This window comes from Protopterus annectens, chromosome 5.part1 (genome assembly GCF_019279795.1).
Source record: "Protopterus annectens isolate FY-2018-M chromosome 5.part1, PAN1.0, whole genome shotgun sequence".
In the NCBI taxonomy this organism is placed as follows: domain Eukaryota; kingdom Metazoa; phylum Chordata; order Ceratodontiformes; family Protopteridae; genus Protopterus; species Protopterus annectens.
Window position 1 is genome coordinate 534388533 of NC_056736.1, and position 24917 is coordinate 534413449.

The 24917-nt window shown below is 42.8% G+C and overlaps 1 protein-coding gene across 1 annotated transcript in view; it reads left to right on the forward strand.

The window, feature by feature from the left end:
* The window catches only part of QTRT2 (queuine tRNA-ribosyltransferase accessory subunit 2), an 837401-nt gene that overhangs the window by 657046 nt on the left and 155438 nt on the right, over positions 1-24917 (forward strand). The window contains exon 7 of the mRNA XM_044073156.1: positions 18047-18198. Within this exon, the coding sequence (XP_043929091.1) occupies positions 18047-18198 (152 nt within the window). The remainder of the gene's footprint in view (positions 1-18046; positions 18199-24917) is intronic.

The window sequence follows — 24917 nt, forward strand, 5'->3', positions numbered from 1 at the left end:
GGAAAACTGACCAGCTTCTGGTAGCATATGCAACAGGAATGGAAGGAAAAGCAATTTCAAAACAGACAATCTCAAAATGGATAGGAAATTGCATTAGATTTTGTTACTCTTATCATGGAAAGACAACTCCAGAAAACATCAGACCTCACTCTACAAGGGCTACAGCCACTACTACAGCTTTTTACGAGGTGGCCACCAAAGACATTTTAGAGGCTGCTACTTGGAGCTCCGTGCATACATTTGCCAAGCATTATAACCTACCTTTATACTCCAGATCCCGAGCAGGTTTTGCCACTGCTGTTTTGCAAGGGATCTTAACTACACCATAATCTTCTTAGTACCTCCTCCCCAGTTTGGCTATGGTATTCTACCCATTTGTTAGGACTGCAGATGCATCCTTGAAGGACATAGTACAGTTTTGTACCTACCATAAATGTAGATGTCCGAGAGGTATGCATCTGCAGTCAGGATTACCCACCCTCCTTCCCCTCTGTGGTACTCCTAGGGTATTTGCCCATCTTGTAGCTAGCTGGGGGAATCTATTATGGTGTATTTGTTTGTATATATGTATATACAGGTTTATTTCTATTTGCTCTCTATTGTTTGGAAACATTTGCATTTATCCAAATTTAGCCTTCCTAGAGGGCACCTGGCATCTGGGGCAAGAAACACTGAGGAAAATGGCGTCGGCTGATGCCTTTATACCCGCAGAACTGCAGCTATGACGTCGGGTGAAATGCGACATCAGCCGAGGCCAGACCCAGGTTTTGGAATCCGGCCGACCGAAGGGCTGCCTGAGGCAGGACAGCCCATTTGATAGGACTGCAGATGCATACCTCTCGGACATCTACATTTATGGTAGGTACAAAACTGTACTTTTTGTATCAGTTTTTCATTCTTCTCCTTGACTTTTTATACCTCCTCCTGCAACTTCCCTTACCATTCAGAAATCCACACTGCAAGTCTTCCATTAAGTTCACTTTTAAATTTATCCCACGAGGGAACAGATTCTTCCTAAAGTAACTTCGACTTTTCTAACTTTTGATGTCGTAAATGTCATTGTAAGGTCATTATTGCAGTAATATTCATAGCATATGGTTATCAGCTGCAGGCTGACATCCACCCACTCAGCCGAAATCCCAGGAGTTTGCATATGTCAGGGCACAGACTGGTATTTCCCTTACACTGAAATGCAGCCGGGTAGCCTTGATGTAAAGAATGTCAGTGTGCATCATTTACCTTTTTTTTATATCTGATAGCAATCTGAGATAATTATTTATTTATTTTATTTATTTCCAGTTTGATGACCGGGGTGGTCCACTGGGCTCAAAGAGCCCATTTTCAGTGGAGGCCCAGGGAGAAAAGCTTCAATAATACATAGTACAAGCTCCATAATATGAAGTACAATACATAATGGAAAGAGAAACAAGCTAAGCAAATTTTACATACAAAATAGCAAAAGCTAAAAAGTTAAACAGCAGCTTGGAGAAGGATGTAAAGCATATTTACATGTTTAGTGGTTCAGAACAGTAGTACAAGGTTAAATTAATACAAAGGTTTAAATCATCTGGGAATGATATAGAAGTAACATTAACATGAATGAGTTCTTTATGCATGAATTAGCATGAGTTAAATTAATACAGAGATTTAAATCCTCTAAGAGTGGTATAGAGGTAGCATTAGCATGAAGGCAGTAAATAGGGTTAATCAGTAGTGTGTAAACAAGAACAAACTTTGTGTGGTATAAAGTATTTATATATTAAGCAGGTTAGGTGGTTAGAGTCCTCTCTTAGGCTTGAAGGAGCTTAAGCCCGCTGTGGTTTTTCTGGTTTTGAAAAGGCTGCATGGGTGGTGGACAGTGGGTATAGTGTCCATGCTGCCTATCTTTAATTGGCCAATGCATTTGACACCACATCACATTATGGAATCATAAACTTATGTCACTAAACACTGACATCTGTGTGTGACAGGGATAGCAAATTGGCACAAGGTCAGAACTTCTGTTGTCAGACTGACTTAGTGACATCACCTCAACCAGACAGAAGGTGACCAGTGGTGTCCCCAGGGATCTGTGTTGGGCCACCTCCTGTTTAGCATTTATATCTCTGATCTCTGAAATGATAACACTGATCTCTGATTAACTAAATTTATTGATGACTACAAGCTGGATGTAGTTGTCAGATAAACCCAAGATACTTATACCCTTCAAAATGAATTAACACGGGTCAACACATGGTTCATCAATGGAAAAGACTTAAACTAAACACCAGTAAATGCAGTATCATCACTTTTGGAATGCAGTAAATTGCTTCAACCTACTGCATTGGTAACACCCCAGTTTCAAGTGAGTCTGTGATTAGAGACCTGGACAAAATCTTCCTTTCCTTTGATCACCATGTGGCAACTGTAGTTAATAAATTATTCTGTGTCTTGCAACTAATTGTCAAATGTGTCCCTTCTAAAACCAAGGAGGCCATTGTTCCCTTATACTCTACCCTGCTCAAACCCATTATATAATATAATAAAATGCATCTTTTGAAATTTATCTTACTAGACACATCAAAAAATTAAAAAAAATGCAGAGATTGTTAACAAAATAATCTCTGACCTTAAAAATCTTACCCATCAGGAGCGACTGGAATCCTTGTACCTGTACTTTGTGTTGTATATGCTCCTGTTTGGGGGGGGGGATCTGTGACTCACTTATAGTACCTTCATGGATCCTGATGTCATTGACCTTTTTTCTCAACAAGTCAAACAATGTCTCCAACACTGGCACAAGATATCTCAACCTACATCGGGAAGTAAATAAAACTGGATGGAGGGATAGTTGCACTCCCCCTCTGTTCTGAAATAGTCTTCCCCCACAGGTCAAGTAATGCAATTTCCTGTCATCCTTGAAACATAGCTTGGAAAACTGGGAGATAGAGGCTGAGGGCTTTTATTGGCAAGGCATGCATGGCATCTGATCAAATTGCCTTGTATATCCCATGATCCTGCAACAACAACTGTATCTGGCCTTACCCCTTGGTCAACAGTAACTAGACAAAGGAATAAGAATAGGTGTTGTAGAGTGAGAAGAATTATTAGGCTTCTATACCCCATATGTTTTTCAACCACAAAATAGATGTGCCATGGAGACTGATTTTGGACATCACCAGTGTAGATCAATGTGTGAGTATATGTACCTTTAAGAAGCTATCCAAGGGCTAGCACAAGTGTATAAATACTGAGCACGTGCAAGCTAGACTGCCATTTTGTAGTTAGCTTTTGAGATGTAAGCATGTATGTATGTAAGCTCTGTCTGTTAACTAGTTCATTTGTATTTAATGATGCTGATATCCATCCTGATGTGTTGGTATGTATTAAAGCATCTGAACAAAACCCCAAGCCTTCTTCTTATATATGTTAGAGATGAATGACTGACATCCAGGCACAGCATCTTCCTGCAGGTACTCATATTCATGATGTTTGCCATGCAGTCACTGCTTCCACAACTCTTCCAGCCATCCTGATTTTGATATATTTTAGACACTGATTTACAATTAGCGAGTCACAAGGACCACAGGAAATTCCGAAGGTCCAGGGTCACACCCTTTCCTTACCCTTTGGGTTATCTGCTGCTTCCTTGTTATTTATAAAGTGCATAGCCACTTTAGTAACCTTCTTCAGATTGAAAGGGTTCCACATCTACCTGTACTAGATAGGTAATAGTCTGGTGCAGGCTGAACTGCAGTGCCAAATCCTGGACAGTGTCAACACACCTTAGATCAGTGAACACAGTCTTGTACTAGGGGCCTACTTCTACTTGCATGCCAGCAGAGATCACACATGGAGGTGTATCAGCAGGAGGGTCTTCTGGTAGATCAAAGTCAAATGCAGTCTTCACAAGGTGGATTTATTTGCCTCCCTGGTGAGCCATTATCTGCTGAATTATTTCATGAATCAGGGTATGAAGGGTGGATGCCTTTTTCCTTCCAGTAGTGACATAGTTCCTTACTCTCTATTACCCTTATTCCTTTGGAGATAGAGAAGGTACACTGGGAGCAGTCCAGTGTGATCCCCATAGCTGTCATTTGGCTCAGGCAGCATTGTTATTTGATGGTGCAGATGGCCAGAGAACATCCAGTCTTCCTACCACAGGAGGTAGACCTGCTCATAACAACTCTGCTCATCAGGCAAACTTTCCTCAGCCTCCTGAGGGCAATTAATCATCACCCAAAAGCACCACCCTGTCTTACACCCCCCCCCCAACATGAGGAAGCAGACATTCCCTCAGGACCAAGATCAAAACTCTGCTCCAGTAGCCACAAACCTCAGTTTTATTAAAAGTTTAAGCGTTTTCATTCAGTAAAGTATGAACTTCTTCAGAAACTAATTGCACACTCACTTCACTTCCTTTTTAAACAGGAAAAGGCACCAAAAACAGTGAATGAATTTAAAGAGATGCACACATAGAAGTACCTGTTTACAACAACAGTATGCATGCAGAATAAAAAACTAAAAGTCGTCATGATTATGAAAAAATAAAGAACGTCGTAGAAAATGCATAAACAGTATACAGGTTGAAAAAACTTGCAGAGAAGATCAAGTAATAGGTAATTATAAGAAATACTTTATGCTAAAAGTATAATATGTATAAAAAGTACAATATGTAAAAAGTCACGAAGATGCTGCTTCGCTTCTTAAAATTGGTTTGATCAAAATCACGTCACTCAAACCAGGTAGAACACTTGCATTGAGCAAAACCTACCAATAATAATCAGTTTGCTCAACCAAAAGTTCACAGCCCCCCCCCCACTAAGAATGAGGACCTTTTCTAGGACAGTAAAAGCAAACTTCCTAAACTCGTTACAACTAGTAGAATGCTTGTACAATACATTAGTTGAGTTGGCTTTACTAATATCATAAACATGTTGATATGTTCTAGTTTTTAAAGGGTCAATCGTTTTCCCGACATAAAATGCTGGGCAGGAGGCACAAAAGGCTATGTACAGTACCCCTTTTGTTCTGCAGTCGTACCTCCCCCTAATTGAAATTAACCTGGGGTATCCTGGGACAGAAAAATGCAATCCTTCAAGTATGTACATTGTCTGCGGGCACCACAACTCTTCATGCCCATATTTTTAATATTAGTACCTTCTGTACAACTGCTTCTCTCAAGAATAGCCTTTAGAGTACCACTATTCTTGTACACAAACCTTAGTTTGTCACCCATTTGCTGCACCATACCAAACGTACCAATTAATGAGTGTTGATGGAACATTTTAAAGATTAAATCTCCCTGTTATACTCCATCACAAATGCCTACTTATTTCAACATCCTAAACCCTACTTTTTGAACACAAAAGGGGAGAATAGCGGGTGTTCCTACTCTGTGTAACCCAAGTTCTTGAATCATCACGTTGGTTCTGAGGATACCTTCAATCCTTAAACATGCTACTAAGCCTGACCATCTCCTCAAAAAAGTGTTAACCTGCTTAATCTGATATACTGCCCATTAACCAAATTCTTCTTCTGCCACCAGGAGTATTGATGATCAAAGTGCAAATGCAGGTAAGCATTTGAAAAGGTGTCCTTACTGTAAATGTTAGATTCTTACCTACTATGATCCAAATTCTTATATAGGGGATATCCAGATAATTAATCGAATGGTTATTTTTCTGGTAGGTAAACTCCAAAAAGTCTGTGGAGTCAGACATATACCTAATAAAATCATCCAATTCCTTGGAGCTTCCTTTCCATAAAATAAAGATATCATCCAGGTAGCTAAGGTAGGATGCTGTCTTGGAAGAAAAAGGTGATTCTAAAATCCAAGAAGTTTCCCAGTGCATAAAACCATGTTTGCAAAAATTAAAGCTGATGCTGCACCCATGGCCCCCCCTTGCACAGTTTAAAAAAATGTTTGCCCTCATAGTACATAAAGTTGTTAGCAAAACAGTCTCCATGAATTGGCAAATTAAATTAATTTCACAATACTTAAAAGCAGTACCAGCAATGAATGCCTCAGGACCAGTAGTCCTTCACTAAAGCAGCATGCGTTTTCTTGATTCTTACAAAGCTGCCACACTTGGCATCTGACTTTGCAAACATCCCATTACACACTACAACTTTGCTAAATTTGCCATGCAGTGCCATAATATTCCAAGAAAGAAGTCATTTCTTACCATGACTGTAATTACCCCACATGTGTCTTACACTTACACCTCTAAAAGTGTACCACATGGCCACAACCAAATGAACATATTAACAGTATAAAAATGTTAGTAATACTGGGTATGGTAGTGAGAGAACAGGCAACCATGTGCCTGCCCTGTTTTGAAAAGCAACAGTAGTATACCAGTCATTTGGATATACCATTTACCCTCATGCTTCCTTCCCCAGTTGCTCCCAAAAGTTCATATACTAAATCCATCACAATTGTATTCACCACATTCACTTAGTACTTTCTCTTTTATACTAAGCCACATATGGATTCCTGACACACCCGCAAAAAAGGCATAATCTGTGAGGTTGATGCAAGTTCTTAAGCTGTATTTTTCAGGTGAATGAAAATGCCAAAAAGTTTTCCATTCTTCAGAAGTTTGTGGCTTGTATCACAACCTTCAAATATCTGATAAAGTTGAAATGAAATTATTTTGTCTGCAGCATAGTCAATCTCATTATTACCATAATAACTAAACTGGAGACTAAACATTTCAAACTTCAATATAAAGATAACTCTGTGTAGTCCTACAAAACCAAAAAATTCCATATCAAGAATGCATTTTCAGAAATGCCAGTTTGCTGTTGGAATGATTGTGTTGGTTGCCAGTTATGTGCCTAAATTACTTGTATGTATAAACATTTAGTTAGAAAAACAAGTCATCTGATGTTGTCATCTTCTTTCCATTCATCACCGATGGGGGTTCATTTCCAAGCCCTCGGAACCAAGTCGGCTTAGTACCAAGCTCGCGCCAGCCAAAAAACTCTCGAGCTAAGCTTCTACCCACAGTGCCCTTCTCCCTGTTACCTTAGATCTCGTTTTCCACATAGTTGTAAAGCCGTTTTTCAGGCAAGTTCTCAGCTAAGTGAAAATGTTTTGATATTTTGTGAGAAAATTGGTCTGTTCTGTTATCGCTAGTATTTTATATTCATTGATCTTCACTTTTATAATTTAATTTTACACTTGGCTGTCTTTCCTTCTACCCGTTTGGCAATCTTTTAAGTACCATTGGTGGTACGGCCCTCTCTCTTTACCCTTGTGATATTCCTTGAATACCATAGCTGGTATTTCTTCTAGTCTTTTCTTTTCTATCTAGTTGTATGTGTTTTGACTCTTTGGATAGTTATTCTGTGTATGTGTTTAGGATTAGCCTTAGAGTAAGTAGAATTTAAAATTGTACTTGAAGACTTTGTTGTGTTTGACTTGTCATGATGGTCTGATAAGAAGGGTGCTTTGGGTTTCAAGCACTGTACTTCGTGTAATGGTAAACTTCCGAACAGTGACTCTCACGATGATTGTGTTTATTGCTTGGAGGTGTTTCATCTTTCAGTGCAGTTTCCCTGTGTGATTTGTCAAAGTTTTAGCCAGCGCACTCTGAACGAGTGCAAGAATAAGTTGATTCTAAACGTCCTACTTAAACCGCCCTTTTCAGAGGCCCTTTCTGCAACATTTGTCTCAACCCCTCCTAGGAAGGATAAGAAAAGGCCCCATTCAGTTCCCTCTTCACCCTCGGGTAACTAGGGCATGTCTATGAAACCTAAGATAGGGGCCAAGGGTACTAGCTGCTAGATCAAGGACCTAGGGAACTAACCAAAGGGGAGGTGAATACCGCAAAACATGGCTGGACTAATATATGCCTTCGGGCAGATAGCCCAGTACCTACCTATGAACCTAAGGTACAAAAACTTTCCTCGGAGCATAAATCTGCCTCGTAGGCACCGACCTCATCTGCTCCAGGTACTACGACTTTTACTATATTGGCGCCAGTTTCGGCACCAATACTGTCTTTGGCACCAACCATAAACCTCTCCTCACCTACTATGACTTTGGCGCCGGGTGCCAATTCGGCACTGTACACGCCTTCAATGCTTATCTCTGCAATGACGATTCAACCTCCCATATATAGGCTCCGACTGCCCCTTTGGTAGCGAGACTTCTTATGGCCCCGACTATGATAGATCTGACTCCATTGCTCCTGGTCTTCAAACTTGAGACTTTGCTGCCGGTAGATCCCGCACCATGGACTCGATACTCTCCGCCCATAGACCCATTTCTAGGCCAAGTGTATAGTCCATTCCTAGATCAGCCAGACTCTCCGTCGGGAGTATCAACTAGATCCACCAGGAGCCTTTCAGAACTTGATGTGGTGCATGTTGTGGATCAGCTGCTGGCAGCCAGGGGGGTACCCATGCCTTCCAGGATCCATCCTCCTACGCGATTTTGGTTGATTTCTCCACAGACTCCATCCTATTCTCCTCCTTTGACCACCTCAGTTCCAAAGCCTCTTGCTCTGATGTCTCTTTCAGAATCACCTGTTTCAGCGCCAGTAGGAGACCTCACTTTGGCTCCAGGTCTGTCCCTTTGGTCCTCTGTTCCTACTGAACCAGTCCCTCCTCAACCCTGTGATTGGGCTGGGCTCTGCAGTCGGTAACACGGTCTCGAGTCTTCTTCAGTTTCGTCCGTGGTACTGGGAGCCTTTTCTGCTCCAATCCTGCTTGAGGCTCCATCCTCGGGAACGGATTCAATGGAGCGGGGTGTGACCCTGGTTCTGAGGTTGTACTTCTCTGTTCCGGGCTCTCATCCCTCTTCAGGCGGACCTGCTTTCCGTGTGATGGAGAGGGCTCTTGCTTCTGGAAGCATTCCGCTGGCGTCAGATCCCCAGTTTTCTTCCCCCGAGCTACTGTTGCCACAGGCCACACTCCCTGGGACACTAGGCAAGGAAAGCCACAGAAACCCCCTGTACAGGGTGCCCACTCTTCCGAGTCCTCCTCAGAAGCCCCCACTGAGGAGCCCCCATGGAAGAGATCATCCAAGAGGAAGCACGTAGACTCACCTGAGGAGCCTCTTACAGAGGACATGGATTTCTATGATAGTGAAGGGTCCCCACAGTCACCCCCTCATGATGTCTCCTTCAGAGTCATCCTTGAAATGCTGAAACAGAGGAGTGACTGGAAGCCCACTAATCCTTCTTCTGAGGAATCCGTGTTCCTGCAGGCTTTCTGTGCCCAGCCTTCTACCTCTTGGGTGATCCTGCCTGCAGACGAGCTAGTTCAGCTCTTGGTACAGCACACATGGAAGAACCCTGACTCTGTTGAGGCGATCCCTCAGAGACCCAACAAAATTCTTTCTCCACCCGAGGAACACTCACATTGGTCTAGAGGTTTTCCAATCAATGTTATGGTGGTGGCGTCAGCCACTAAAAATGAGCTAGTGGAAGAAAGTCCTACTGTCCACCCACCCAACAGAGAGTCCTGGGCTGTGGACAGATTGGGGAAGTGAGTCTTTGCATCAACGACCTTTGCCATATGGTCCCTGAACCACTTGGCTCATTTTACGAGGCACCAAAGAGACTTGATCTCGGAACTCTCTGGAACACTCGCAGGGCAGGTGTCTGACGAGGTGAGGGACAAAGTTGCCTCACAGCTCGCAACCCTGGAATCGATCTCCAATTCATCCATGAGGTTGCTTTCACATGCAACCGAAGGGGCAGCTAGAGCTGTGGGTTCAGGCATAGTTATGAGACGTCACGCCTGTTTGTGCATTTGTGACCTCGCGGACCCCTTCAAGTCTTCCTTTCTGAATGCTTCCATCGAAATATCTTCCCTGTTTGGTTCCAAGGTAAAGGATACTCTGGCCAAGTGTGAGCTGGATGGTAAGACCCTGTTTGCCATAGACCTACGTTTTCCAACTCTCAACATTATTTTTCGAAGAACCAGAGGAGTGGGAAGATGTAGCGCAAAAAATCTCAGGGTCCTTTCCATGCCGCACGTGGTGATGATACCCCCAGGGGCAGAGGGGGTAACAATTCCAGAAGATGCCACTTTTGAGGCAGAGGGGGTCCATGAAAAAAAGGCCCCAGGGACTCCTTCTCTGGGCAGCCTCATCAATGCTCCTAAAGATTGGCCTGATTGCTTGCCTCTGGAAGCAGTTGGGGGTCGTTTCTCTCTGCACCAAGCTGCCTGTCAGTCTATAACCACCGATCGTTGGGTGCAGAATATCATTACCAGAGGTTACACCATTCCCCTCCTATTTTATCCAAAACGTCCAACAAAACTTCCAGACATTTCACACAGTCAGAGGGAAGAGGCAGCTTCAGAAGTAAAGAAGGTGTATCAAAAAAGAGCCATCCAACTAGTCCCACCAGACCAATGCGGATCCGGATTTTACTCAAGATTCTTTTTGGTGCCAAAAAGACAGGGGACTGGAGACCCATTCTGGATCTCAGGAGTTTGAACAAATTTGTCGCCCAAACCAAATTCTGGATGGTCACTGTTCAGTCCATCCTCCCTTTTCTCAGGGAGGGCGATTGGATGTGCATGATAAATCTCCGGGATGCGTATTATCACATCAAAATGGACAAATGCTCCAGGAGTCTGCTTCACTTATGGCTAGGAGCCAGGCATTACCAGTTTTGCCCCCTGCCATGCAGTCTTTCTACAGCCCCCACAGCTTGCCTGAGTCTGCAAGGATTCCGGGTGTTTCCGTATTTGGATGATTGGCTCCTTACTGTCTCCACCAAGTGTCTTCTGGTAACAGCCCTGCAATACACCCTTTCTCTGGCAAAAATTTTGGAGATAACTGTGCACTGGGAAAAATCCAACCTTACTCCGACCCAGCAGATAGAATTCATTGGAGCAGTCTTCAACACCCGATCCTGTCTGGTGTCACTCCCAGCTCACAGACTCCAGAGGTTAAGGCTTCAGCTCTGGGTGATACTCTGTCAAAACAAAGTCTCGCGAGAGAGGTCCATCAGGTCCTAGGATCCATGGCAGCTTCTATACCAATGGTGCCTCTTACGAAACTGCATATGCAAATCCTCCAGTGGCTTCTTCTCTTTCAGTGATTCCCGAACCATCACCCTCTGTTTTCAGATCCAGATAACCAACTCTTGCAAACAGGATCTTCTTTGGTGGATGAAGCCAGACACAGAACTTTCGAGCCGCCCATTCCAGCCCCCTCAGCCCAAGGCCTTCGTGACCACGAATGCTTCCCTGATAGGGGGGGGGCATTTCCAGGGAAAGACAGTCCAAGGCACATGGTCCATGCTGGAGTCCAGCCTGCATATCAGTGTTCTAGAACTGAGAGCGGTGCTGTTAGCGTTGCTAGCATTCCAACTGGTTCTCCCTTATGAAACTATTGCAATTCAGTCAGACAATATGTCATTAGTCTGGTATATCAACAAGCAAGGTGGAACCAAATCCTTCCCCCTGTGTCGAGAGGCCATGAGAATTTGGCAATGGGCGATAGATTCCAACTGCTTTCTGATAGCAGCTGAGCAGATGTATTCTCTTGCCCCAGGAGCAGTCTCTCAATCCAGGAGTAGCTGTGGAAATTTTCAGCCGTTGGGGCCAACCTTTCTGCGACCTCTTTGCCTCCCCTTCAAACAACAAATGCAGCAGCTATTTTGCCCTATTCCCCCTCCCCCAAAGGGGGAGTCCCCAAGGGATGCTCTGATTTACAATTCGCCCACGGGACTTCTTTATGCCTATCCCCCCATTTCTCTGATTCCACAATTCATAAAGAAAGCCATTCCATTGAAATGCAAAGTGATCCTCATAGCCCCATTTTGGCCTCGACAAGTCTGGTTCCCCTTTCTTCAACCACGTCTGATGTACCCACTGTGGATTCTGGACCCTATTCCAGATCTGATATCTCACCCCCAAGGGTTGACTCACCCAAATCTGTCCCATCTCTAGCTGACAGCTTGGTTTTTCCACTTCATTAGTTGCCAGGCAGGATGACCTTCCCTCTCCTGTTCATGATATCATTCTGGCTTCACATAAACCATCCACCAGAAGACTATATCGGGACAATTTGAAAAGGTTCTCTATTTGGTCAAAGGAAAGGAAGGTAGATCCGTGTTCAGCTCCAGTCACATTGGTCTTGCAATATGTCTAACTTTATTGAAGATGGAGCCGCAGCCTCTACCATATGAGTACATCTAGCGGCAATTTCAAACTATCATAATGGGCTGGATGGTACTCTGCTCATATCACTGCATTTATGTAAAACTTTTCTCTAAGGAGTTTCTCACATCAGACCTCCAATCAGACAGCCTGTAGAGCCATGGAACCTCACACTAGTTCTCCAGTCTTTGACTCAACCCCCCCCCCCCACCTTTGAACCCACAGCGAATTGTGACCGCAAATTCTTGTCATGGAAATCTCTCTTCTTGGTAGCCATCACATCAGCCAGATGAGTTTCAGAGTTGCAAGCATTGTTTGCCAAAAGACCCTATCTTATTTTTCACAAAGACAGAGTATCACTCCGGAAGAACCCATCCTTTCTCCCCAAAGTTGTTTCTGATTTTTCTATCAACGTCTATTGATCTTCCAGTATTTTTCCCAAATTTTTCTAGTAAGGGAGAATACTGCCTACATTCCTTGGATGTACACAGGCAGTTGCAATTCTATTTAGATAGGACCAAAACAATATGTAAGACTGACCAACTGTTTATTTCCTTTTCTGGGCCTAGAATGGGAAATTCTGTCTCCAAGGTCACTTTATCGAAATGGCTAAGGGACTGCATATGTTTCACTTATTCATTTGCATAAGAACCTGTGCCACAGAATATTAAAGCCCATTCCACTAGATCTATGGCAACTTCTGTAGCCTTCCATTCCAGGGCTTCCATGGATATTTGCGCAGCAGCCACTTGGGCTAAACCCCACACTTTTATCAATCATTACAAATTCGATGTGGTCTCCAGAGGGAGAGCTGCCTTTGGCTCAATGGTTCTCAGGAATGTTCTTCCATAAGAACCACCCAAGGACAATAAGGTAGCTGAGGATTCTGTCCCATCGGTGATGAATGGAAAGATAATTAACAACATCAGAAAAATAAGTTGTGTCTTACCATAGCATTCCATCTGTGTGTGGATTCTGAAGAAGTTTTCACTGAAAAACGAAAGTGCGAAATAAAATTCACCTTAGTGGATTCTAGTGTGGCTCTTCTATTTTATCTTTATTGGTTTGTAGTTCTTTTTGTGTTTGGATTTCATCTGTGTTGTTCATCATTCATTCATCACTTCCCATCCTCCTTCCGCCGCCAGAGGCTCCTGGCGGATTCTTTGGGTCCAAGTAGTGTCATGGGGCATTTGCGCAGAAATGGCCTCTGCTTTACTTGCATAACATGGGCAAACTCGATCTGCGGTAACAGGGAGAAGGGCATTGTGGGTAGAAGCTTAGCTCGAGAGTTTTTTGGCTGGCGCAAGCTTGGCACCAGGCCAACTCGGTACCGAACCCCCATTGATGATGAATGAAAGAAGATGAACAACACAGATGGAACATTATGGTAAGACATAACTTCTTTTTTATAGTCACCTTTAGGGTTGACTTGACTACTCAGGACAGCTTCTGCTTCTGCCAAACCTTGACATGAACATTGTAAATCGCTTCTGATGCACCTGTCATTTAACCACCCCCATCCCAATGGCTCCCTGCTTGATCATCTGAATTACTTGATCGTATGGATGAAGCTTTTTCCCTTCAACAAAATCCATACCTGTATCTCTGCCATTTTGAGTCTCAGGGTCATATACCATATTGCCTTGAGGACTGCTTGAGAGTCAGCTGAGGTCTTAAAACCTTTTCAGAAAATGTTCACTGTAGAATTGTGGATAAAATTTTACTTTTTAACATGTCAGTTCATAAATAGCCCAAACGGTGCCCTGCTTCTTGTATGTGAACTGTAATCCTTCACAAAAGACACCCTCTTACACCCAAGTAGATACTTTGTTCGGGCACCACAACAATGTCAGCAACTGTTATTTTATCTTAAAAGATTCAAATCTCTTTCACATCCACATGACATTGCAGATGACTGGTGTTTGATAAGTAGCAGGATTCCTTGGGGGTGGGGGGTTGAGACCATGCTCATCCACGTTGTCAGCTAAACGTTTGTTCTGGCTGTAGTATAAATGTTAGTCTAGTCTTTAAGTAGACTTTATCAACATATTTTAAAGCAAACTTTTCTCCCTGTTCAATGTTGTCTCCTGCGAATTTCCCTTGATGTTGTCGGTGGTCTTTTTGCTGTGTCCTTAACTTTCTTTGACTGTTTTGTAGCACTTTATTTGTGAATTGCAAACATTTATATTTGGAGGTTTTCTTCTAACATGTTGATTTATTGTAATGTAGTTTGTGTTTCACTTATTTATATAAGGTATACATTTCTAAAATATCATTTCATTATTCTAGTATTGTTTATCAGATCGGTCGAGGCCTGGGTTAACAATGGCTGCCACCAGTACTGTTGGCCAACAGGGAACAGGGTGCTGGCGGAAATTGGGCTACTGTTGGCCGAAGGAGGAGAAGAGGGGGAAGGCATGCCCGAAGGCAGGTAAAGGCTAGGACTGTGATAGGGTTGGAACTTTGAATGTTGGCAGTATGACTGGTATAGGGAGAGAGCTAGCTGATATGATAGACCGAAGGAAGGTTGGCATATTGTGTGTGCAAGAGACCAGATGGAAGGGGAGCAAGGCTAGGTGTATTGGAGGTGGGTTCAAATTGTTTTATCATGGTGTGGATGGGTGAAGAAATGGAGTAGGCATTATCCTGAAGGAAAGGTTATGCTAAGAGTGTTTTGGAGATGAAAAGAGTGTCGGATAGAGTGATGTTTATGAAGCTGGAAATTGATGGTGTAATGATGAATGTTGTTAGTGCATATGCTCCACAAGTTGGGTGTGCGATGGATGAGAAAGAGAAATTTTGGAGTGAGTTGGATGAAGTGGTGATGACTGTACCCAAGGGTGAGAGACTGGTGATTGGAGCAAATTTCAATGGGCATGTTGGTGAAGGGAACAGAGAGGATGAGGAAGTGATGGGTAGGTATGGTATTAAGCAAAGGAATGCAGAAGGTCAGATGGTAGGGGATTTTGCGAAAACAATGGACATGACTGTGATGAATATGTATTTTAACAAGAGGGAGGAGCATAGGGTGACATACAAGAGAGGAGGAAGATGCACACAGGTGGATTATATCTTATGTAGAAGGGCCAGTCTGAAGGATATTGGAGACTCTAAAGTGGTGGCAGGGGGAAAGTGTAGTTAGGCAGCATAGGATGGTGGTTTGTAGGATGACATTGGTGATCAAGAAGAGGAGGATGAGTGTGAGGGCAGCACCAAGGATCAAATGGTGGAAATTGAAAAAGGGTAATTGTGAGGTGATGATCAGGGAAGAGTTAAGACAGGCACTGGGTGGCAGTGAAGAGTTACCGAATAGCTGGGTAACTACAACAGAGCTAGTAAGAGAGATGGCTAGAAAGGTGATTGGTGTGACATCTGGAAAGAGGAAGGAGGACAAGGAGACCAGGTGGTGGAATGAAGAAGTACAGGAGAGTATACAGAGAAAGAGGTTGTCGAAGAAGTGGGATTGTCAGAGAGATGAAGAAAGTAGACAAGAGTATAAGGAGATGAGGTGCATGGCAAAGAGAGAGGTGGTGAAGGCTAAGGATAAGGCGTATGAAAAGTTGTATAAAAGGTTGGACACTAAGGAGGGAGAAAAGGACCTGTACCAATTGGCTAGACAGAGGGACCCAGCTAGTAAAGATGTGCAGCAGGTAAGGGTGATAAAGGATAATGAGGGAAAAGTACTCACAAGCGAGGAGAGTGTGTTGAGCAGATGGAAAGAGTACTTTGAGGGGCTGATGAATGAAGAGAATGAGAGGGAGAGAAGGTTGGATGGTGTGCAGATAGTGAATCATGAAGTGCAGTGGATTAGCAAGGAGGAAGTATGGATAGCTATGAAGAGGATGAAGAACGGAAAGGCTGTTAGTCCACATGACATACCTGTGGAAGCATGGAGGTGCTTAGGTGAAATGGCAGTGGAGTTTTTAACTAGATTGTTTAATGAAATCTTGGAAAGTGAGAGGATGCCTGAGGAATGGAGAAAGTGTTTTGGTACCGATTTTTAAGAATAAGGGTGATGTGCAGAGCTGTAGTAACTACAGAGGGATTAAATTGATCAGTCACAGCATGAAGTTATGGGAAATAATAGTGGAAGCCATATTATGAAGGGAGGTGATGATTACTGATCAGCAGTATGGGTTTCATGCCAGGAAAGAGCACTACAGATGCAATGTTTGCTCTGAGAGTAGCACTACAGATGCAATGTTTACTCTGAGAGTGTTGATGGATAAGTACAGAGAAGGTCAGAAGGAGTTACATTGTGTCTTTGTGGATTTAGAGAAAGCATATGGCAGGGTACCTAGAGAGAAGTTGTGGTATTGTATGAGGAAGTCAGGAGTGTCAGAGAAGTATGTAAGAGTGGTACGGGATATGTACAAGGGTAGTGTGACAGTGGTGAGGTCTGCGGTGAGAGTGACGGATGCATTTAAGGTGGAGGTGGGATTACATCAAGTATCAGCTCTGAGCCCTTTCTTATTTGCAATGGTGATGGACAGGATGACAGACGAGATCAGACAGGAGTCCCCATGGACTATGATGTTTGCAGATGACATTGTGATCTGTAGTGAGAGTAGGGAACAGGTGGAGGAGACCCTGGAGAGGTGGAGATATGCTCTAGAGAGAAGAGGAATGAAGGTCAGCAGGACTAAGACAGAATATATGTGTGTGAATGAGAGGAAGGATAGAGGAATGGTGAGGATGCAGGGGGTGGAGGTGGCAAAGGTTGATGAGTTTAAATAATGGTGAGTGTGGAAGAGAGGTGAAGAAGAGAATACAGGCAGGATGGAGTGGGTGGAGAAGAGTGTCAGGAGTGATTTGTGACAGATGAGTACCAGTAAGAGTGAAAGGGAAGGTCTACAAGAGGGTAGTGAGACCAACTATGTTATATGGGTTGGAGACAGTGGCATTGACAAAAAGGCAGGAGTCAGAGCTTGATGTGGCAGAGTTGAAGATGTTAAGATTTGCACTGGGTGTGACAAGGATGGACAGGATCAAGAATAAGTATATTAGAGGGTCAGCCCAGGTTGGAAGGTTTGGAGACAAAGCCAGAGAGGCAAGATTACGTTGGTTTGGACATGTACTGAGGTGGGATGCAGAGTATATTGGGAAAAAGATGCTAAGGATGAAGCTGCCAGGTAACAGGAAAAGAGGAAGGCCTAAGATAAGGTTTATGGATGTGGTGAGTGAGGACATGTAGGTGGTTGGTGTGACAGAGCAAGATGCAGAGGACAGGAAGAAATGGAAACAGTTGATCTGCTGTGGCGACCCCTAACGGGAGTAGCCAAAAGAAGAGGAAGAAGATTGTAGTATTGTTTTGGGATTTGGTCAGTTATTGTGATAGCCAATTCCTTAAGCTCAAGTTCATAGATTTTTAAAGTTGTCAACAGGACCAGACCATTTGTAGCTTAACAAGACTAGATACCCTTGACTTGTAACCTTTACACTGCTAAGCAAAAAATCAACAAAAAACATTTTTGTAGGGGTAAGCCCCCTGCATCCCCATTTCCCACATTTCCTGCTACTTACATATATTAACTTTGAGATTGTCATATCATGGAGAATGGGGGAATATTTCATTCCCCTATACAGAGAATTCTAATCTGTATAAGGATCTGTTTCTCTCCTTTTTGTGATATTGCTTAGCATAATGGGACTTGAAATGTTGGGTTATTGGATGACTAGGTTGTAACTGAACACTGGATGGGAGAATCTTGACTAAGAATCTGTCAAGTGATCCCATGATTAAATGGACTGCTCCCATTGTTTTCCTGTCATTGTGTTTTGCAGTGATTTCATTTTTTATGAATGTAGGCATGCACAGTATTTTTAGATACAAAAAAATGCACTCAGTATTTCAGTTTGATGAGACATTTTCAGGTACTAGACTTTAAAAAAAATCACTACAGCATTTAATTCCTTGCTTTCTTCTATTATATAGGTTAATTCAAGGAGTGGGACGACCTGATGAAGTGTTGGAATGTGTGGAACGTGGAGTTGACATATTTGAGAGTTCCTTTCCCTATCTGGTGACAGAACGAGGATGTGCATTGTCTTTCTGCTACACTTTACTTCCTGATCCTGAGACAGCAGGTAATGTCGTGTATATAAATCTTTTCTAGCTTCTGTTATCTTTGAAACATGCTAGCTAATGATTGTTTCACAATTTTTGTTTATTGCTAGCATAAGGTTTCGTTTTTGCAGAAATGAGGATAACCTCAGAATGAAGGAGAGGAAGTTCTGGTATGCATGAGAATGTTTCATCATGCTATTACCAACATGATGTAGAGTGTGTCCTCTTCCATCTTTTCACATCCATAGGAAGAGCTGTGGGGTCTTGTGCATGGGTGCTTATGTCCATCATCATTGGAGCTCATGCTCTCCTCTGTTGCCGTGCCTATGGATTTGTTTGCCCACTGCAGCTATACCTATAGAAACTTACGTTGCAACAGAGCATCAGGAAGCTTATCAAGGCCATTTCAAGTCTGCATACTTTTGACTTTTCAGCAGCAACAAAATTTGCTGATAACTTGGGTGATGTCTGTTGAAGCTATGCTTATACAGACATTTAGATGCCTCTTACTGTTATGTAATGATACACAATATGAAGCTACGGGGGCAGTGCATTGTTGCTCAACAGATATATTTTTTGGAAAGATCCTTAAATGTTGAGTATTTAAATTTTGTGTTGTACATACCTGCATGCACACGTGTATGTATATGTCTCTAAATATCTATATATAGATATGCGTGTGTATATATAACAACAAAGGGAAGTAGAAATGTTGCCACTGAAGGTAAGTGATACTCCAGGTATCAAATCCAAAGTAGCACAACCACCATAGCGTGAAGCATAAAATGCAGTTTTAATAAAAAATTAAAAGTCCATCAAAATAAAAATAAGCGTTTTCGGGTATATGCAGTACCCTTCATCAGAACTAATTCACTCATTGTTAGTAGAAGCTTTTTAAAAGAAATTCATGGACAATCATAATCAATGATTCAGCCTACACTTTCTCAAGTTAGGCTTCAAAGAAAGCATGTATTAAGTCCTGGGAGTATGTCGGCTTGCAGATTGCCTCTCCATGGATCTCAGCAAGTTCAGTCTGCAAAGAGATATCTTTGCTCCTTTCATTCTCCCATATCACCTGAAGAACCAAAAAACTGAAAGAATGTCTGGCATTAGACTGAATGGGCTTTGCCAATGGACTTTTTGTATCTTGTAAGCAAATATCACTGACATGTTTAGAAATTCTTTCTTTAAGCTGTCTCTTTTGCCTACATAAAAGCATTCGCACTGTTGACAGCAGGCAATGTAAACCACATTCTTTGTCGTACAGTCAGCATATGTCTGTAACTTATAACATTTGCCAGTAACTGGATGAACAAAATCTTGTCTTTTAGAGATGTACTTGCAACTACTGCAATTTCTACACGGATAAGTGCCCGCTCTGTTGAAGTGAATGGAACCTTTATTTTGTAATGCTTGACATAAACGTTTGAGAGTCTTGCTATTCTTGAAACAACAGGCTGGAGTGTCTCCCACAAGCCTAGTTGCATCACTTGTTAAAATCTTCCAATAGTTTTTTTATAGCATCACATACATAACGAATGTCTCTAGAATAAGTGAGAACTACTCATATGTTGTGTATTGTCCTCTTCAGTCTTATCTGAAAATAAAGGTCTGCCTTGCGTGTTTCTTAACATTTTGATTTTTTGCATATATTTATTAACTTCCTTCCTTTTATATCCTGTTTGTATAAACTGCTGACCCAGGACCTCATTAGCTGTCAGAATAACGACTTCTTCCACTGTGTACAGTCTAGAGCTTCTTAGCATCTGTCCTTTCAAAATATTACATACATGTTGAGGATGCATACTACTGTGAGCCAGTAAATTATTCCTTTTGCACTCTTTGAGATGTAGAGTAGTATTGATGCCATTGTTTGTCAGGTTCAAGAGACGCATCAAAAATTGATCTTAGTATCAGAATATTGTATGGTAAATTTTACAAAATCTGTGGTGGTCTCTAAATAATCAACGGGGTCCTTAAACTGCTCAACCTTGCTTTGCCACAGGATATAGACATCATCAACAAACCATTTGTAATATTTTATATGTGAACGAATGATGTTATTCAGCACATAACTGGCCCTCCTGAAAGCCAACACCAGGTTGTCATAACTGTTTGCACAGGGCGTGCCCATTGCAACTCCCCATTTTTGACAATATATCTTATTCTCATACAAAGACATTGTTGTCAAGCACCATACCAAGCAGCAGACATATCAGATCTATTTTATCATTAGAATATCCACTATTTTCACAAAGAAGATTTCTAATGGCTGTTATGCCATAATCATTAGGAATCACAATGAATAAAATGTAAAGTAAGATTCAAAAATCATTATTGGACTGTTGTGCTACTTTGTATTTGTTTTGTGTGTGTGTGTGTGTGTGTGTGTGTGTGTGTGTGTGTGTGTGTGTGTGTGTGTGTATATATATATATATATATATATAGATAGATAGATATGTATAGATATGGGTTACATTCAGCCCATCGAGAAGTCATTTTATCGCACTGTGAAAAAGCTGGTACAGCTGATCACATGTAGAGCCTTTTGTTTGTGCAAGACTGCAGTACAGTGGAGTTCTGGAAATTTACTCCCTCCTCACTTTATTGCAGTCTCAGAGTTGATATGTATACCTAACAAGGGGTGTAGGGGGGGCTTCCCCCTGCAAAAAGTTTGTTTAAATTATTTTTTTTTTGTTTCTGATCAGCAGGTAATCATTCAGCTGTATTAGATTACTTTCCATTCGATAATTTGAGTTTTTGATGTAGTGTCATAAACTCATATATATGTATATATTTTTATATAGGTTCATTGGTGTGCACTAGGCTAATGGCCCTGGAGCCTTTACAAACCTAGCCCATAGAAGTGCCCTGGCATCATGCCGCATGACGTTAGTTCCCAGTGCCTCTATCAAGTAGAGCCACTGGAATGATCCCCAGGGTGAACTTTCTATTACCCATCCACTCATCAAGATTTCTCTTGAAGAGGGTCAGCAAGGTGCTCTGCTTGACATGTATGGGAAGTCTATTCCAGACCATGGGCAGTCTCTGGGTTATGAACCTGTCCTTCCAGCATGTTCTGTTGATTGTGGTAATGAGGTTGAGGTCTCTGGAGCGTGTGGTGCAGAGGGATTGGGATTTCTTTAGATGTAGCATTTCTAACTGAGATGGGTCAGACATGGCTTTGTAAGTCAAGCAGAGATCACCTCTAAGTAGGCAATATGAGACAGAGAATAGCTTAGTTCTTTTGATTCTGTCCGTGTAGGACATGTGGTTAATGCCTATGATCCTCTTCATGTGGTACTTCTGTGGCCTCTCCAGCTGCTGCAGGTGTCTAGTGAGGTACATGCCAAATGGGGCATTATACTCAATGATTGGTCTAATGTGGGAAGAGTAGAGTAAGACGACGACCTCTTTCTTCCTGGATGCAAAACAGTTGGTAAATATGTGCCACATAGAAGGACTTTCTGACCACAGTGGCAATGTGGTGGTCGAAGAAGAAGTTTATGTCAACCTGCATCCCCAGATCTCTTATAACGCCTTCAGTGTTCAGTGGGCTTATATTGATGTAGCAATTAGTGGGAACTGAGTTTTTACCAAAGTGGATGACAATGCATTTTCTGGCATTAATCTTAAGGCCATAGTTTCGACACCAGTCATTAGTCTCAGTGAGGCCTTTCTGTAGGATGTCTGCATCACTTGGGGATTTAATAATGGTTCCCAGTTTGCAGTCATCTGCAAACTTGGTCAGCAAGAGTCCCTTTGTGTTGGCCTGGACTTCTGAGAAGCAGATGCCGAACAGGAGAGAACCCAGGAACAATCCTTGTGGGACTCCACTCGTGACTGGTCGGCAGTCTGACTTGGAGTCTGCAACTTTCATACTGTGTGTTCTATCTATGAGCCAATTTGCAACCCAGCTAGTGATATAGGGGTTGATGCCTAGTTTGTTGAGTTTATCAATAATTCCCGAGTGAGAAATGGTAACAAAGACCTTGGCTAGATCGAGGTAGGCTGTATGCACTGCCTTACCTTCATCTACAGCCATGGTGACTGACTCAAAGAAGTCAACCAGGTTGAGCAGGCATGGTCTCCCTTTCACAAAGCCAAATTGCGTGGGATCTAGAGTTTAGAGATTTTGTATATCTTTAACAAATCAGTTCCATGATGATGCACTTCATAGCTTTACATATCAGACTCATCTGGCTAATGGGGCGATAATTCCCAGAGTCTATAGATGCTCACCCTTTATGGAGAGGGATGACTGTAGCAGTGCGCCATTCGGTAGGGACAAAGTCTGAGGTGAGGCTGTGACTGAATAGGGCACACAGATGTGGTGCCATTTCGCTTTGTAGTTCATTTAGAACACAGCCGGGGATATTATCGGGTCCCATGGAAGCTGTATTCTTGGCCTTGGAAAATGCAGCTTTAACCTGTGCTGCAGTAATGCTGGGTGCGTGGCATTCTTCCAGTATTGTGATTGGTCCTTTGGGGGGAGGTAAAGTTGGCACTGAATCTGTCTGCCAGTATGTTGGCAATATCTGTTGGCTGACTATAGGAGGTACCATTGTGCAATATCTGAGAAAACCTGGGTATTGCCATAGAGATTTTTGATAACAATTGGCTAAGCTTCTGGTGCCATTTTAATGGAATCCAGTATCTGTCTGCCTGGGATGACATGATCGACAGATAACGCTGCTTTGACAGAGATGGGCTGCACCTGTTGCCCTTGGGATTCTGGATACTGGCAAAGGCTCTTGCCACCCCTGTAGTGCCTTTTTTAGGCAAGGTTCAAATGACAAATTCACCACCGTAATAGGTACAAGCAAGCACAATCTGAGGGTAATGCTACTCAATGCTAGAAGTCTAAACCTAAAAATGCACTCACTCGAGGCACTCCTTAAAATGGAGAACATTGACATCTGTGCAGTGACAGAGACCTGGTTCAAAGCTCCAGAGAGCACCCCTGCATTACCAGGCTATAATTCATACCACACCTTTCGGCCACCAAACCCAGACTGAAACACTAAAGGTAGAGGCGTGTCCATATTCATTAAGGATATCCACACCTCCAAGCTAGTTGCTCAGCATAATGCATCCGAGATTATCCAAGTTCAACTAACTCTGGGCAAAACCGCAGTCCAGATTGTAGCTTGCTACAGACCCCCCACCATGCCCCAGGATTCCCACTCCTCTTTTCTTGATACACTGGAAAATATTAAGGTACAACCCAACACTCTAATAATGGGTGATTTCAACTACCCTACCATTAACTGGGAAAACTACTCGTGTACCAACTCTTTTGCTCAACGTTTTCTGGAAATCATCAATTCCAATGACTTGGATCAACTTATCCACACCCTCACCAGGGGCAGCAATATCCGAGACCTGGTCATCACCAACATGGGTGACCGGTGTTCCACACCAGAGTTCAGCTCCTCATTGGTCAGATCCGACCACAAGTTAGTCACCCTAGACATCCACATCCCGCTCCCTCCCCCCATTAGGAAAACAACCATAAATAGTTTTTCCAAAGCCAACTTCACGCTTCTTAAGACAGAAGTGGCAAACTTCACGACACCCATGCAGATGGACAATAGAGGTACGACTGCTGAATCCCACACAAATGCACTTTATAAGCACTTGCACAAGTGCATGGATCGTGCTATCCCTAACAGAACCAAGATGCTATGCTCCAAAAAAGGAAGCCAATCTGGTGGTGGTCTGCAATAAACAAACTCTACAACAGAAGAAAGAAACTGTTGCAAAAAAGAGTAAAATCCCATGATTGGAGGAACTCCCTGGTCAGCCTCAGTAAGAAGCTGAGATCCCTCATAAAATCCTCCAAAGCAAATTATGAAAACAAAATTGCCACTGATTCTAAAGACAACCACAAAGCATTCTATAGCTATGTCAAGAATCTCAATGGCAACACTCAGATCTGCTCTTAGTTACAGCACAATGACACTAAATATACAGAACCAACTGATATTGCCAACATCCTGGCAGATAGGTTCAGTGCTGACTTTACACCCCCCTCACCCACTAAAGGGCCACTCTATACCGGAAGAATGCAAAGTTCCTGTAATCACAGCTGCACATGTAAAAACCTCACTCTCCAAAGCGAAGAACACAGCATCCATGGGACCTGACAACATCCCAGGCTGCCTTCTACATGAACTACAGAATGAACTGGCACCCCACCTAAGTACCATGTTCAATCATAGCCTCACCTCAGGCTTTGTGCCCATTGAATGGCGCACAGCGACGGTTATCCCACTCCACAAAGAGGGGGCCACAACAGACCCCGGGAACTACCGCCCCATTAGCCCGACGAGCCTGGTCTGCAAGGCCATGGAACGTATCATCATGGAACTCATAAACAAAGACATTGGAGATCTCCATATTCTGGACCCCACACAGTTTGGGTTTGTAAAAGGCAGATCATGTCTCCTAAACCTGATAGACTTCTTTGAAGTAGTCACCAAAGCCATAGATGAGGGTAAGGTGGTTCACACAGCCTATCTAGATCTCGCCAAGGCATTCAACACCATCCCCCACTCTGGAATTATAGATAAACTCACTAAACTAGGTATAAATCCCTATGTCACAAGATGGTTTGCCAACTGGCTTACTGACAGAACCCACACTGTGAAAGTAGCAGACTCCAAATCAGATTTCAGACCAGTGACAAGTGGAGTACCACAGGGTTCAGTCCTGGGTCCTCTCCTGTTTGGTATCT